Genomic DNA, 16,954 nt, shown 5'->3' on the forward strand with positions numbered 1-16,954 from the left:
CTGAACAACATCAACATATTTCTACAGTTTATATTTAGGGAGTCGTATTATTAATTAATAAGTACTTAATATTTCAGAATATGAGAATGTGTGAAGAAACGATTTAATAAAATAGACAGAACAATTCAGTTATCTTCTAAAAGTAAAAGCGAAAAAAGAAAAATAATATGATGTTATTTCTTTTAATATCTGATTTTTTTTTTGCAATAATAAAGTTCCTATTCGTCTTCCGTGTTGAAGTATCGTAGTGTTCAAGTGCTTTAATGATAAACATTTAGCACACGTTGTGCAGCGTTGTGTTATTCAACAGGTCCGTATTTTATGTATCGAGGAATTTCGCTTTATTTCACAGTAGCGGAAAAACCAGTCATGCGAAGCTTTGTTTACATAGCAGTTAAGAGGTCGCAGCCATTTTTACTAAAAAAAAATGAAAATTTAATTAATGTCCCTTTGATTCATAGATTGTGGACAGAATTTCTATAGGTGAGTACTATGTTTTTACCGACATGAAATGAGTGTTCATAACAGATGCAATTTATAAATCTCACTGTGTCAGTTTTCTTGGCAGACGCCATTTATAAATCACACTGTGTGCACCAGGAAGATTTTGTTGTTTTCACATCACCGTTAAAAAATGTTTTGTCAGTTCATATAGAACTCAATATGCAAGATGTGAAATCTTTTATGAATTACATGCTCCATATCCTTTTGAAATGAAAGAAAGTTAAATAATTCAAAACAAATTAAAGAGGAAGATCAATGTATAATACTTTTCAATACACATATTACTGGGCACAGTAAAGAAATGAAAATAAAAATTGCACGGGTATTTTTGTAAGCAATCAGTTCAAAATTAAGTAGTCCAATTAGTATTGTCAGACTAAATAATATAATTTCAAACCTAATGATTTTTTTGCATTAAGGAATTAGATCATGATGATGTTTTGGATATGGATTACGAGTATTGTTTTATGGTCTATGCATGCTGATCAAGTTATGGGCACTTCGGGTAAGTACTTATTGCATATATATATTAAAGCATACTGATAATAGATTAAAATTACCATAGTCATCTCATTTTTAAAAAATATTTTTTTCTTATTTTAAATTTTAGTCTCCTCGGAATTTACATGCGATCTGGGTTCTAAATTCTACAGTGTTTACACTAGTGATGACTATCACCTCTCCTGGGACGGTTCCTCTCGTGGAAGAACTAGGAGCTGTAAGATAACTTTCGACCCTATGGAGTCGCTAAGCAAAGTGTGTGTTGAAGTTGAAAACTTTAACATACAAGACTGTAGTGTGCATGTTTATTACATCGAAGAAGGCGAATTGAAGAGGGTAACAACAAAGTTTTAACATCTTCAAAAAAATCCAGACAAGTAACAAAAATATGTATAAATGTATTATGTTTTTGTTTATTAATTTATTATATTTTTTAAATAAAATAAAATGCTTGCTTTATCATTCCTCAGACATATGGATGTGGTCAGACTCCAAAGAAGTTTTGTGGATCGCAAAATGCGGACATCAATGTAGAACTATCCGTTCCTAGGACATTTAGAAGTACATCAAGCTCTTTTCAATTGAAAGTTTATGCATATAAAGAAGACAAACCAAAACAGCAAGACTGTAAGTGGTTTATTTTTATATCTTAATGATTTGTGGTTTTCCATTTTGACTTAAAGACTATGCATATAAACAATTGAACCTTAAAGAGCTCGGCGACACTATGCATTAGTGTTGTACTGTAAACATGAACACTATTTTATTTTCCTTTTCTGTGAAATTGATTTTTAATACATAAGTTAAAGCTTCATATTGTCATTAAGGGACGAAATGTAGTGATGATGAAAAAAAATGTTTTTTGAAGATTGTAATGTACAATATTTCATATCCATTTATCAAGTGAAAGAAAGGCTTTGAAAAAAGTACATTTCATCCAAATTTACTTTAAAAAAAAACATGTTTCAAAGTCAAAAGAAAATGAAGAGTATTTATAATTGCAGAAACACAAATGTTATAATTCCTACATCACGCAATCTCGTTAAAATTAGATTTTTGATTCGCTCCAGTACTTGATATCGCGATTACTTAACTTAGCGGAACTCTTTCGCGAAGGAGGTAGGAATCGTCTGTTGGGTGGGGGCAATGAGCTATTCAATACAATGCAAGATCGATCATTGTAGTATTTATAAGGACAGATAAGTAAAAAATCCTGGTGGAATACCTCGCTAAACAATCCTTGAACCAGCCTAATATATTTTTAAGAGGAGCCAATCCTACATTGTCACATTTTTAACGATATATTTAATTAAGCAGACTCTTTTCGTTGAATTTTCATTACAAATTGTCACATTATTAAGCAGATAAAATATTCTAAACTTTCCTTATTTGACAATCTACTATTTGGAGTTCAATATCTGGCAAATCATCGTGATTTCGGCATTAGATTGTTCGAATCATTCGATTGTAACTACTGTAAACAATGTCATTTGCCCCCAGAAATTAAGACTTTCCTCGACTCCCCCGCAAAAGAGCGGTAGTAAGTTAGATAACTGAGAGATACTCATTGGTAGTCGCGATATAACGTATTGATCGCAACACTTTCAAACTGGAGCAGATCAAAGATTTAAGTTTAATCAGATTGTACATCACAATAATTCAAAGTAATAGAGTCTTAAGTCCAAAACAGTCATAATTAGTATCTGCTTTATTGTGTTTTCTCACCAAGTACTAGACAACTACCCTTACGGAGAAGTGATCAATTATCATTGATATGCAAACGAGATTTCCTTGTTGGGACCTGATCGTACGTGCAGTTGGCTTAATGTAAATAACTAAATACACAGTTTCAGAAAATTTAAATAAAAATAATTTGATATATTATAATAAAATATTAATCAATTAATCCCCAAACCTAGGGAAAGATACATTAACTGAAAAATCCCATAATGCAAAAACAATACAATGGTTTTGTCTGTAAATAAAAAGGAGACAGGCCAAAAGGCTCGAATAAATTTTGTATGAGATCATAATTTCATATTTATTCTTTGCATGAAAAGGGAGGAAAAAAGTCATGTAAAATATATGTCTACATGTCATACATTAATATGAATTTATACCACTTAATTATCGTTCAAAAAACGTTCTAAAATTAAGACCAAATGATACAGACAAAAAATAGATGCCTGGATTGGTATATATTTTTTGGCCTAATTTCATTGCAAATGATGCAAGAAATAAAGGACAAGTGCACTTAAGCAATACTTATTGGGCCCTTTTGATGTGCCATTTTACTTCAAAATATGTTACCAAATGGTTCTCTATTGGTAATAGTTAGATACTATTGGATATTTCTAATTTAAAAAAAGGTTAAGCGCCACTTAAATCAGCATGGATTTGAAACAATTGAATATTTTGAAAGGCCTATTGATACCCTATAAATCCGGAAAAGTCGTACCAAACCTTCTTTTAGTTTCGTTTATGTAAATCAAGGAATAGATATCTAAATCGATACTTGTACAATCTGATGGTGGATCATAGTCGGGGCGCGTTTACGGAATGATATTTCTTGTGCCAAACCTGTTTTTAAAAATATGGAATGAAATTGTGTAGTTGCCTGTATCTAAATGATTAAACTAAGAAATTGGTACTCTTGCATTTGAAAAATAACATTTATAGTTTCATTGAATATGAAATTGAAAAAGAGTGGTATAGGTAGCTTTCAATACCTGTTTCATTGTCTTGCATGAAGGTTAAAAATGTCCTTACCCTCCCGTGTTCTTAAAAACAAATGCATACCAGGTATATATAAACATCTCTAAGCGACAGGGCTTTGACTTACTGAAACAAAACCTGCCTATGTTTTACAGTGAGCACCTTTGAGGAATGTTTACCTGGGTAGAACTCACGTGACTATCAGTATTCTAAATAATTCATTCCACACGTGGGTTCAACATGGGTCATACAGGTAAATAGCTCTCACTTCCTATAGGAAAAACATTGTACTTTTTATACATTTTTAATATTTTAAGTACGAGCCTAATCGTGTGCAAATTTCATACTTTCACACAAGTTTTATAAATGTAAAATGCGTCTTTTGTCATCCGCACAAGTTTGCACAACGTTAGGCTCATAGTTAACAAAGGCTTTGAAATGAATGACCGTTCTCGATTTACTATAGAAAATCGCCAATGTCGGCTGACCCCTACCACATTGTATAGTTTTGTTCTTTGTATATTCGTGGATTTCAGCGGTAAAAATTATTGAATCGTATGATTTGAATATCAATTAATAATTTGAAATGAAAATTTTTGCTGAATTTGATTATTTATTTTTTCACATTTTACCGGGGCCCATAAGTGCACTCGTTCTTTCTAGAGTATAAAAAATTGTAAACCTTCTGTGATGTCCAAAATTCTGCCATTCTGCAGTAATCGTTATTGAACTATACAAGTATTATTTACTTTTAATTCCACTTTTGTCCAAATTTTATTAAAACATTTATTTAAAAACTACGTGTTAAAAGTTATTCCTTTTATTCATCTAAACATGACCCAAGTTGTTATTTTCAAATTCTTTGACAAAAGTTTGTTAGTATCATTTGTCCTTAGGTGAGTTTTGTTTTTAACAAAGCAATACATAAAATTGGTCATTGGGGATGTTTACTGCATGGCATCTGATCCCATATCTGTTTTCGTAGGTTCCTATTTGCTCAGTTTATAATTTATGTTGTTTGATTTATTAGAAACTGTATCATCATTAATATTTGAAGTCTCTCTATTTTTTATTTCACAAAATCTAACCATAACATCATTTCACATTTTATGAATGTAAAATTGATTAAAAAAATAATGAAAGTAATATAAAACTACGTCATTCCTTTCAGACACGTGGATTATAGGACTAATTACTGTAGTGTCGATCACTGCCTCAATAGCAGTGGCAGTCGTTTTGATTTGTCGAAGAAGGAGAACTCCAGGATTAGTGTTTCAGAGATCGGAAATCCCACACACACGTTTAGTTAACAATGCTTCTTCAGGTTCTGTTAAGTTTAAACAATTAATTTGCTTTATTTCAATGCTATATATATATATATATATATATATATATATATATATATATATATATATATATATATATATATATATATATATATATATATATAAAGCACTAAAAAACCAACAACACTGTATATCCTAAATGTCGGATCTACCAAGTAGATACAAGGTCACGGATGGAAATTTATATAAAGCACTAAAAATGACCAACGACACGAACAATAAAAATTGTCAAATTTTCGGGACGCCCTGTCCCTTCCTCAGGACAAAGAAAAAAGTTAAAAAGTCATAAGAACAAAGGAAAAAGAGAAACAAAAACAACTAGCACTACTACTAAACTACTAAACACTAGATATTTACATACTTAATTACATGTTGAATTGGAAATTTTAAAGAACACTAATAAAGAAAAAAATTCGGACCGCTATGAAATGCGTCCGGTCTATCGGGTATACTCGGGTGAAGTGCGATTTACATAATTGAACGAATTAATTATGCTAATTAATTACGACAATCAGTAAATCGTACGTTATTTCATTCTCTCAAAATGGCGTAACTTTACTTAATAAAGAATAATGAAAGAAAAATCAATAGTAGGAATATTTAAACATATGAATTGTGATCAATTATAAATTTTGAAATATTTAAGGACTTATTATCGGGAAAAAATAATTAACAAAGGCGTAAGCAATACTTAGTTATGTGGTTGTTCGAGTTCGAGAGTTGGTGGCACAAATTAACTGTAGAGTTTACACTAAATTGAGAGAATAATTTTGTTTAGTATGATCAGGAATTGGGTCTAATTTACGTTCATTCTAGTGAAGTCATTCAATTTGTTAATACCATTTGGGCGGAATGACTTCAATCTGTGCATCCAGAACTTTTCTTTGCTTTTCCTCTGAGCATCTGTCCATCTTGGGTTATGGTCAATCACCACTACTGTCATGTCCTCCCATTTGTGACCCTCAAGGTTGAAATGTTCCCCAACGGGTTCATTGAGTTTTTTGGTCCTAATGGTCGAACGGTGGTTATTGACTCTCCTACGGAGATCTCCTGTTTCACCAACATACTGTTTGGAGCAAACTTTGCAAGTGATGAGATAAATGCAGTTGTCAGTATGACAGGACAAATTCCCTAGTATTTTGTAGCTGCGGCCTGTAACAGGGCTGTTAAAACTGTCTGTGCCAGTGCTGTGCTTACAAAGAAGACATCTCCTGTCAGAGCAAGTTTTAAAGCCCCCGTTAGGTAATGGGTTGTCCAGTCTGGTTCTTACGACCATGTCCTTTAGATTCCTTGGGCGTCTGTATGCAGCCAATGGGGGTTCCTTAAAGACCTCTGCCATTCGTTTGTTTGAATGGAGAATTGGCAGGTTCTTTTGAAGGATACCGCTAAGGTTCTTAAGGACGGGATGGTATGTGGTTACCAGAGGGACCCTGTCGCTATTGTCTTTTTCCTTGTAGCGTAATAGGTTTTGTCTGTCATGTTCCGCCATCTCATCAATGGCTGTTTGTACGGTGCGGGGATTGTAGCATAATTAATTCGTTCAATTATGTAAATCGCACTTCACCCGAGTATACCCGATAGACCGGACGCATTTCATAGCGGTCCGAATTTTTTTCTTTATTAGTGTTCTTTAAAATTTCCAATTCAACATGTAATTAAGTATGTAAATATCTAGTGTTTAGTAGTTAAGTAGTAGTGCTAGTTGTTTTTGTTTCTCTTTTTCCTTTGTTCTTATGACTTTTTAACTTTTTTCTTTGTCCTGAGGAAGGGACAGGGCGTCCCGAAAATTTGACAATTTTTATTGTTCGTGTCGTTGGTCATTTTTAGTGCTATTTATATATATATATATATATATATATATATATATATATATATAGAAAGCACAGAGAAATTCACTTTTACAAGGATACTCACTTCCGCCCCAGCCCGGGGTTGAACTCTCGACCTACGGAATCTGTCTCCTAGCAGTATAGGAACAGCGCGTTAGACCGCTTGGCTATCTAGGCAAGTTAAAAAACTTGCTTTCGATGCCGATGGAATTCTCACAACGCTGCCCTACACTACACGGTCCTTCACTTAGGGCAGTTATATTAGTTTAAGAGTTGTTGTAATTTGTGCTTTATAAATAAAATTAATTTCATCACAACATGTATTGGTAACAATCCTCGAAAAACTAACGTCTAAATAACTGTATCTCACTTCCATTCTCAATGACCGTGTAGTGTAGGGCAGCGTTGTGAGAATTCCATCGGCATCGAAAGCAAGTTTTTTAACTTGCCTAGATAGCCGAGCGGTCTAACGCGCTGTTCCTATACTGCTAGGAGACAGATTCCGTAGGTCGAGAGTTCAACCCCGGGCTGGGGCGGAAGTGAGTATCCTTGTAAAAGTGAATTTCTCTGTGCTTTCTATATCAATATTCCTTCACTTAGGGCAGTTATATTAGTTTAAGAGTTGTTGTAATTTGTGCTTTATAAATAAAATTAATTTCATCACAACATGTATTGGTAACAATCCTCGAAAAACTAACGTCTAAATAACTGTATCTCACTTCCATTCTCAATGACCGTGTAGTGTAGGGCAGCGTTGTGAGAATTCCATCGGCATCGAAAGCAAGTTTTTTAACTTGCCTAGATAGCCGAGCGGTCTAACGCGCTGTTCCTATACTGCTAGGAGACAGATTCCGTAGGTCGAGAGTTCAACCCCGGGCTGGGGCGGAAGTGAGTATCCTTGTAAAAGTGAATTTCTCTGTGCTTTCTATATCAATATTCCTTCACTTAGGGCAGTTATATTAGTTTAAGAGTTGTTGTAATTTGTGCTTTATAAATAAAATTAATTTCATCACAACATGTATTGGTAACAATCCTCGAAAAACTAACGTCTAAATAACTGTATCTCACTTCCATTCTCAATGACCGTGTAGTGTAGGGCAGCGTTGTGAGAATTCCATCGGCATCGAAAGCAAGTTTTTTAACTTGCCTAGATAGCCGAGCGGTCTAACGCGCTGTTCCTATACTGCTAGGAGACAGATTCCGTAGGTCGAGAGTTCAACCCCGGGCTGGGGCGGAAGTGAGTATCCTTGTAAAAGTGAATTTCTCTGTGCTTTCTATATCAATATTCCTTCACTTAGGGCAGTTATATTAGTTTAAGAGTTGTTGTAATTTGTGCTATATATATATATATATATATATATATATATATATATATATATATATATATATATTGTGAACAAAAATCAGAACAAACAACTTCTGATTCTAAGAAGAAAAAAGTTTTGAAGTTACAATTATTGAAAACATAAATAAAATGTATTAATTTTCACTATTTACAACATAGCAGTAAAGTTTTATTTGCTCTAATTATGAATTTCTTTAAACGAATAGAAGGAAAATAAAAACATGGTATATCGATATATTTTTTGTAGATTTAGGAAATCCTTCAATGAGCTTTGACCCCCCGCCTCCCTATCCTACAAACGATGTAATGGCCACGGAATACACAGTTACTGTTCCTGTCATTGTCAATACACGATAGAGGTTTTGAAAAAATATGTGAAAATTGAAAAAAAAATATATGTGCAGTTTTTAACTGTTTATTTTTTATTTGCTTTTGTTTCTAAACGATTAAAAAAATTTCAGCATCATCGTTCAACATTAAAAGAAGTTGGTTCACTTTGTGCATAAAATAGCCCTGTAGATATACCAAATAATTGATTTACAATTGATTGTTCATTTGAAGCATTAAAATAAAATTGAGACGTCATGTTTTCATATCCTATTTAAAGTTTTCTCCTAAACGTCCAGGTCTCGGAGAACTGGCTTTATGAAATTGCAATGTTCTTGAATATTTTAGGTAAACAGGTATAATTAATTACTTTCAGCGAAGAAAAATAATATAAGCGCACTCTCTGATCTAACAGAAAAAAATAAAACACGTCTTTTAAACCTCAGAAACAGTTCTATCATTCACTAGTTGCATATTTTAGATCAGAGGTTGCGTTCCATATCAATTATCGAAAAATAGCTTTAAAAATTGGCCGATTTTGTAGACTTTTTCAGAATATGAGGAAATTGATGCATTTTGTGACGTCATAATGCATTGACAAGCCAGAAAATTACGTTATTTTTTTTATAGATACGCAATCTCCAAAGTTCTAAGTGATATTCAGTGCATTGTTAACAAAAAATATGTATTATATGTATTATAAGGAAAAAGTGAACCTTGTTCTTTACCTTCGCCCACTTTCAATATGCATTTATGTATTGCTTAGAATATTTTTAAATTTCTAAGTAATTTTTAAATTGTACAAAGTGATGTTTGCTCAACTACATATTTATACATGTACTTTAAATAATATTTTTCTTATGTATTTTGATGTATTTAAGTCATATTTTTTTTTTGTTTTGGTTCGTGTCATTTATTTTTCTACTAGAAGGATATGGAAATAACGAACAGTATTCAATCTCAACGTCCATTAAACAAATATACAAAATAAGAGCAGAGCAAACACGGACCTCCGAAACATCAGAGGTGGGATCAGGTGCCATGGAGGAGTGAGCATCCCCTGCCGACCGGTCACACCCGCCGTGTGCTCGTTGTCATAATCAGGAAATAACGGAAAAAATCCGTGGTCAATTCAGTGTATAAATAATGGACTAACAATTGGTATGAAAAACGTCAGTCAGCATTTCATTCAATGTTAAACTGTATTTGCTGACAAGGTCATTGTATCGACCATAGAATTTACGAAATGATGACTTTAAACGAGACTGTTGATATTCTTGTTTCATCAACTTGCTTGTCAATAATTTACCTCGTTTAAGAAATTGTTCATACGTAGAGCATGCTCTTGCGTATCGAATCAACTGAGATATAAATACTCCGTATGCAGGTGATGAAGGTATATTGCTGCATAAGTAAGGGAGGTTGACGATAGAAAAGTTAAAGTCATCACGTTTATCATATAGCTTGGTTGTTAGATTACCATTTGTGTCTATTTCAAGTAAAATATCCAAGTATGAAGCAGAAGTGTCGGACTCTGTGGTATCTTTTATCTCAAGCTCACCAGGATATATCGTGTCGACGTAGGAATGGAAATTATCATTATTAATTGACAATACGTCGTCGATATATCTAAATGTCGAGTTGAAGGCCACAGCAAGTGTTTTCTTCTTTTCACGCAAAAGATTTTGTATAAATTCTGCTTCATATGAATATAAAAATAAGTCTGCTAATAACGGAGCGCAATTTGTACCCATGGGAATTCCAATAGATTGTTGGAATACCTGGTCTCCAAAAACCACATAGATATTGTCAATCAGGAACTCAAGCATCTTCTTGATGTCAACTTCAGAGTACTTATGTGTGCAATCAGAATCTGTTTTAACAAAATAATTTTTCAAATGACCAATGACGAGGTAAGTAAACTTACGAGTTCCATTTTTGTTGAAGAAGCAGCTGTCAATAATATCAAAAAGTCTGGATTTTAAATTGTCGTGCGGAATTGTTGTGTATAAAGTTGAAAAGTCGTAAGTTTTTATGCTGTTGATTTTTGTAAAGTCTTGTGATTTCAAATTGTCCAAAAGTTCTTTAGAATTTTTAAGTATCCACATCTGATTTACACCACTTCTTGAATATATAGTTGTACAGTACTTTTGAAGTTTTTCCTTCACTACTGTCAATATTTTAGTGAGAAGTAACGAAAGAGGCTTGGTTGAACATTTACTGGAACCTGCAATGTATCTTTGTTTGTAAGGATTCTTATGAAGTTTCGGAATCCAATATATATATAAGGTAGTTCAAATTCATTTTGGCTCTGTGGAATATTAAAAGTATTCAAAACTGAGAGGTGATTTTGAAGAATTTCTTCCTTAGAAAGAGTAGTATATGTATAAGTAGGATTACCATTTGTAGAATTAAATCCAAGTTCTTCTAGAATGCAATTTATATAATGAGCCTTACAAACGAAGACAATGTTATTACCTGCTTTGTCGGCAGGAACCAGTACGTACTGATCGTGCAATCTATCTAATTCTTTTTTCACTTCTGGTTTATTGAACACAGGATAGATGGTTTTCATTTTGCCCCTCAATCTTTTAATACGTGACTGATAGTTGTTTCATTCCCTTCAAGAAAACTTTTGTGAGGAAATGCTTAAGATGAACGCCCCTACTTTGTTCTTATAATTGGCCAGTGATCAGTGAACGATCTTGTGAGCTGTAATTAGGATTTTAATTTTTTTAAATGTTATCTAAAAGCAGTGTAACGCTATATAAGGGTTTCCCGCACAACTGTACAACTTAGTAAGACCTGGCAGGAAAACAAAGCTATTAGTACAATTAATTCTAGGATATATTTTGAAATCACTTTTCTACTTTCAATTTGATTGATTGTGCGATTTTCGTTGAATCTAACAATTTAACGATATGATAAACGTGTTGACTTTAACTTTTCTATCGATAGATGGGTATTGAGAAATATGTATTCTATAAAGTTGTTGATATTGAGCTTATTTATACGATTTTCAACATATGATGCGTGGCATTTGCGCCCAGGAAAAAAAAAGTCAAACACAACAGAGTATCAGTGAATTGAAATTGCTATTCTTTACTCCTATAAAGAAAATACATGTAAATTACATGTTCACTTAATTTATGTTGGCCTTTTAAAATGTTAAGAATAACTAAATTAATTAAAAACTATGTTAACTGTGAATTTCTAATTTTAAGAATTAAGATCTAAGGGCAGATCACTTTAACTGCAACCCCCCCCCCCCCATAGAATCAGAACTCTTTAGTGTTCAGTGTAGAGAGGTTTCTTAAGTAAATATTTCGTATGCTCTTTGGTAGATACAATTACTCTATCAGCATATACAGTCTAAGTCGAATGCTAACTGACGGCTTCCATTTTTATAATCTATTTTTACAATAAATAAGCATGTCTCTTCATTAGTTGTAAGTTTATCGGCCCTGGATTCAGAGGCTATATTTTTGAGGCGGGGTTTTATGCAACATACAGTAATATATTTCTTGATTTTTGCTCTCTTGTAATTTCGTTGACCCTCATCATAATACTTCTGTTGCTTTGTTGCTATTTGTCTTCAAGGAAGGGGTTTTGTTTACACTTTAATATTTCTATGTATCTTATCCAATGTTTGATTATTGCCAAGTGACCTTAAATTGAATAGGGGATAACAAACAGTTATCGAGCTCAAAAGTCAAAGCAAAAAGATATCGGGAGCAGGACAATCACGGAGAAATTAAAAACTAGCTTGGTTCAGGTGTCATTGAGCCCTCGCGACCGATCAAAACCATCGTAAATATGCTAGGAATATGATCAGTCATTCCCGTATAATTCATACAAATGAAAAAACGCTATGTCGCCAATACATTTCAAAGCTATGGTTACTGATATTCAAATTATTCCTTGGCCCTTTATGTTAATATAAATTGGCACACAAAAAACATTAGCTGGTATATTTTTTGATATTTTTTCTCCGAGTATTTACACAAAAGGAAGCCTGCAATTGTGTAGAAGGCGATTTCGCCATAGTATACCTTGCAGTTTGAATGTGCATTACCTGGTCGCATTTTGTTTTAAACAAACAAAAATTGTTTTAATTAATGAAGAAACATGTCAAAATCAAATAAAGGAAACTTTCATTGATAAATGAATAACGATTTTTAAACAAACCTTTGATCATCGCTGTCGCCAAATTTCCTCTAACCTCCGTAACATTGTTTGAATATTTTAAGATAATAGAATATATCGTTAGTACAGCTAAAAGTGTGTTTTTGTGTCTAATATATATTAAAACTTTAGCACAGAATCTTTTTTTAGGCAAATCAATAAAACCGTGTTCAAAATTTTTAAAAATATGGATTTTTAGGTCACCTGATTAAACTCAGGTGACCTATTGCTATCCGTTTTCGTCCGTCGTCGTCCGTCGTGTGTCGTGTGTTAACATTTGAACATTTTCAGCTTCTTCTCTGCAACCACTGAACCAATTTCAACCAAATTTGGCACAAAGCATTTATGGGTGAAGGGGAACAAAAATTGTGAATTTCATGATCCCTGCCCCCCTGGGGCCTGAGGGGTGGGGCCAAAACCACTAAAATTAATGCAATCTTTAAAAATCTTCCTCTTTACTCCTGGACATCAAGCAGTCAAACTATTTGCATGATTGTAATCAGCATTGAGTCCTCTACCAAAATTTTGAAATTCATGGCCCTAGGGTCAGGGGTTCTAGTGCTAGGGCGGGGCTAAATAAGTAGATAGTGAAAATGCATTATTTCTTTGAAAATCTTCTTCTCTGCTCCTGGGTATTGAATAAACCAACTAAGTACATACAATATAGTTATGATAAGCAAGAGTGCCTCTACCAAAATTGTGAATTTCATGGCCCCAGGGTCAAGGGTTCTGGTCTTGGGGGGGGAGGCTCTATTGATTATATGTTACAGTAGTGAAATTATTTACATGAATTCTTTGAAAATCTTGTTCTCTGCTCCTAGCTAGGTATTAAATAAATTAAATAAGTGCATTGTGATGATGAGCAAGAGTGCATCAACCAAAATTTTGAATTTTATGGCCCCAGGGTCAATGGTTCTGGTGGTAGGGGGGGGGCTTTATTGATTATAAAGTGAAATTACATGAATTCTTTAAAAATCTTCTTCTCTGCTCCTAGGTATTAAATAAACTAAGTAAGTGCATAGTTATGATGAGCAAGAGTGCCTCTACAAAAATTGTGAATTTTATTGCCCCAGGGTCTGGGTTTCTGGTGTTAGGGTGGGGCTCTATTGATTATATAGTGAAAATACATTAAATCTTTGAAAATTTTCTTCTCTGTCTCTGGGTATGAAGCAGATGAACTACCTATATAGTTATGATGAGCAAGGGCCCTAATATTGCAGAATTGTGAATTGTGAATTTCAAGGCCCAAGGGTCGGGGGGGGGGGGGCTCTACTTATATACTGAAAATTAATTAATTGTTTGAAATCTGGTCCTTTGTATTTATAAAACATTTATTTACTTTTTGATAGGCATTTTTAGGGTGCCTTTTAAAAATTAGTGCAACCTAGGGTCAGGGGTTTATGTCAGAGTGTTGAGGGCACTACTGATTATTGATGAATATTACTGATTAGTTGGAGTGCATTTTTGTTCCCCTACCCTGCGTATGGTTATTCAGTAACCAAGCTAAGCAACTGCTAAGTTTATTGTTATGATGATCAATGGTGCCCTTTCAAAATTTGTGAATGCCATATAGCATCTGGTTTGAGACATGAATCAAATTCAATACACTGTAACTGGAAAGTTGTTGCATAATGCTCAGGTGACCTATAAGACCCGTGGGCCTCTTGTTTATAATGTCGCATATAAGAACCTAACCTACGTGCCGGTGATTGTGAAGAAACAGAGGCTATGTGAAGTACTATTTCAATGCAGATGATTGACACAAATGGGTATGTCTAGTAAACAAAAAACAAATGTAAGGAAAGCTAAACAACAATTCAGAAGTAAAGAAATTAATAATGGTTCTAACCTCCGTAACCTCTAACCTACGTAACAGAAATTCAACAAAATCTGACATGTGCATCATTTCAGGTGTTTAAATCTACCAGATAATGCTGGAAGTTTACTCTTGAAGTTGACAACAAATTGGAATATAAAAATCATAATGCGTTTAAAGCATAAAATAAAGGTATTTTTGAAAATATTATGGTAAAAATGCCCTTAACTTAGATGGTTTTTGCATATTGCAAATAAAAAATAATGTTTTTTTTTTCTTTTTGTAAATGTCTAAGATTCCGTAATGTGTATGGGCACAAAAAGGTCACCCTTATGCGAACTATCAGTGGTGTACAGGAAAATTATACTCGTTTATACGTAAAACCAGCGATGTTACGGAGGTTGGGTTTTTCTGCAAAAAATGGATTTTTGTGTTTCTAAGTGAATTTTTCATATATTATGATATATTGAATAAGTTTTCAAGAAAAAGTATGTATATGTGTGACAGTCACTTCACAATGATTCAGTAAATCACTTCATTATTACAAGTTTCAGTAAGGTATTTCGTAACGGAGGTTACAATTATTTGTTTTCTTTTAAATTTCATGTATTTGCCTAAAAACCTTAATACAAAATTTTTTTATCCTTTTTTACAAATAAATATTGTTTTCTAACTGTTTTTTTATTTAAATTCACAATTAGGTAAACGCATTCACACCGATTGTTCGAAACAGAAGGTTGTATATTTTGTAACGGAGGTTATAGAAGTTTATATCTTCACTTTCACATTTGCAGTTAAAAAGAGCAATTGAATATTTGATTAAGTTGATTGACCCTCAGAAATGCTGAGCGAAAAAAGTTTGTAAAGCCAATAAAAAGGCTTAAATTCGGTTAACTCTTTTGTAGATATTCAGAATAACCTCCGTAACGAAACACACTTTTTGGTATATTGCTCTAAAAAAGAGGGGAAAACTGTTTAGTTCTTCTCTTAATTGTGTAAAAAAATTCTTTATGAAGTGTGTTTGACACGTTTTACAAAGTATCTATATCTCGTAATCTTCAAAACGAGTTTGTGTAACCTCCGTTACAATTTTAGAGCAATTTGTATATCAACTTTTCTTTAAAAATTGGTCAATTTATAATCAGATAAGGTCTTTAATTTTCAAGATATATCCTTTTATTTTTCAAATCAAGTGGTGCAAGTAATGTATTAATCTGTTTGCTTGGCAATATTCCTTCTGGAAAATAGTGTTTATTTTATTGTCCAAAAATTCCGTTGTCTGGATTTACACATATTTAGTCAATATTTTTTATGTTTGCAGTTCAGAATTTCTTCTGTCATAATTTAGTAGTATATTGATAAAGCTTCAAAGTTCAATGAAAATTAAAACATGAACAAAGGCTTTAAAAACTTTACAGCTGCTTTTCTGAGTTATAACCTCCGTTGCGGAGTTCTAGCATGTGGTGAGTTGGAATAGCCATAAAAACTAAACGAAGAAAGATTAACGTGTAAAATTTCATTTTACTTATGAAGGATGTTTACTTTATCAATCAAACACAAAATTATTTCATTGCTCTTAAATTCGTTTTTCAATACTACGGACTTGGTAAGTGTATGAATTATATGGGAATGACTGGATAAATATTGCATTATCTCTGCCAGATCGGGGATATAGTGCTCAATGGTATACATTTTGTAGATTCTGTACCAGTATTTGTTATGGAGTTTTATGGAAAGACTTACTTTTACAATCGACGACTGACTTTTACAATTTTAACAGAGATAACCTCCAATTACTAAAATGTAAAAGTCAGCTGTCGAATGTAAAAGTAAGTCTCTTCATAAAACTCCTATAGTAATTGTTGATTTTATTTACATGTTATTTTGATATGTAATTAATATATGTTAGTTAAGTAAAAAAACTGTAATCAATCTCAAATAATACAATTTTTCAAAGAAGGCTTCAAAACGGTTCCCGGAAATTTATAGTTTTAACAAAATTTTAACAAAATTATCAATTACATCAGCAAAATACGATATATGACTCGTGTATACCATTTTGAAAAAGGTCACAATGATGACATTAAAATACACACGTAACATTTTTTGTTTCAAGAAATTCCTATAACATCGACTTATCTTCCTTAGGCTTGCCTTATTTTTTTTTTTAAAACTGATCGCCTACTAGAAAGTGTGGAGTTGGTGATGGCGGAATTTTAACTAAGTTTAAGTAAGAAAACTGGACAATGAAACATATAAAGTCATCACCTTAGTCATGCTAGATGGCTCATATTTTCTATTGTAAAACACTCAACTAATATCACGACGTACGGAAATTATCATCCATTCACGACCTTGCGGATCATTAGAATACATTAAAAAAAAC

At 32.9% G+C, this 16,954-nt stretch overlaps 1 protein-coding gene across 1 annotated transcript; it reads left to right on the top strand.

Moving 5' to 3' along the window:
• The first annotated feature begins 1,121 nt into the window (after positions 1–1,121).
• LOC134247086 (uncharacterized) lies at positions 1,122–8,825 on the top strand. Its single transcript, XM_062729424.1, has 4 exons — positions 1,122–1,341; positions 1,476–1,632; positions 4,892–5,044; positions 8,488–8,825. Exons 1-4 carry the CDS (start codon positions 1,243–1,245, stop codon positions 8,595–8,597), a joined length of 519 nt encoding a protein of 172 aa, XP_062585408.1. The 5' UTR covers positions 1,122–1,242; the 3' UTR covers positions 8,598–8,825.
• Positions 8,826–16,954: the final 8,129 nt, after the last annotated feature.

The sequence above is a fragment of the Saccostrea cucullata genome, unplaced genomic scaffold (genome assembly GCF_032062105.1).
Source record: "Saccostrea cucullata isolate Sc308-1 unplaced genomic scaffold, CSIRO_AGI_Scuc_v1 ctg1965, whole genome shotgun sequence".
NCBI classification, from domain to species: Eukaryota; Metazoa; Mollusca; class Bivalvia; order Ostreida; family Ostreidae; genus Saccostrea; species Saccostrea cuccullata.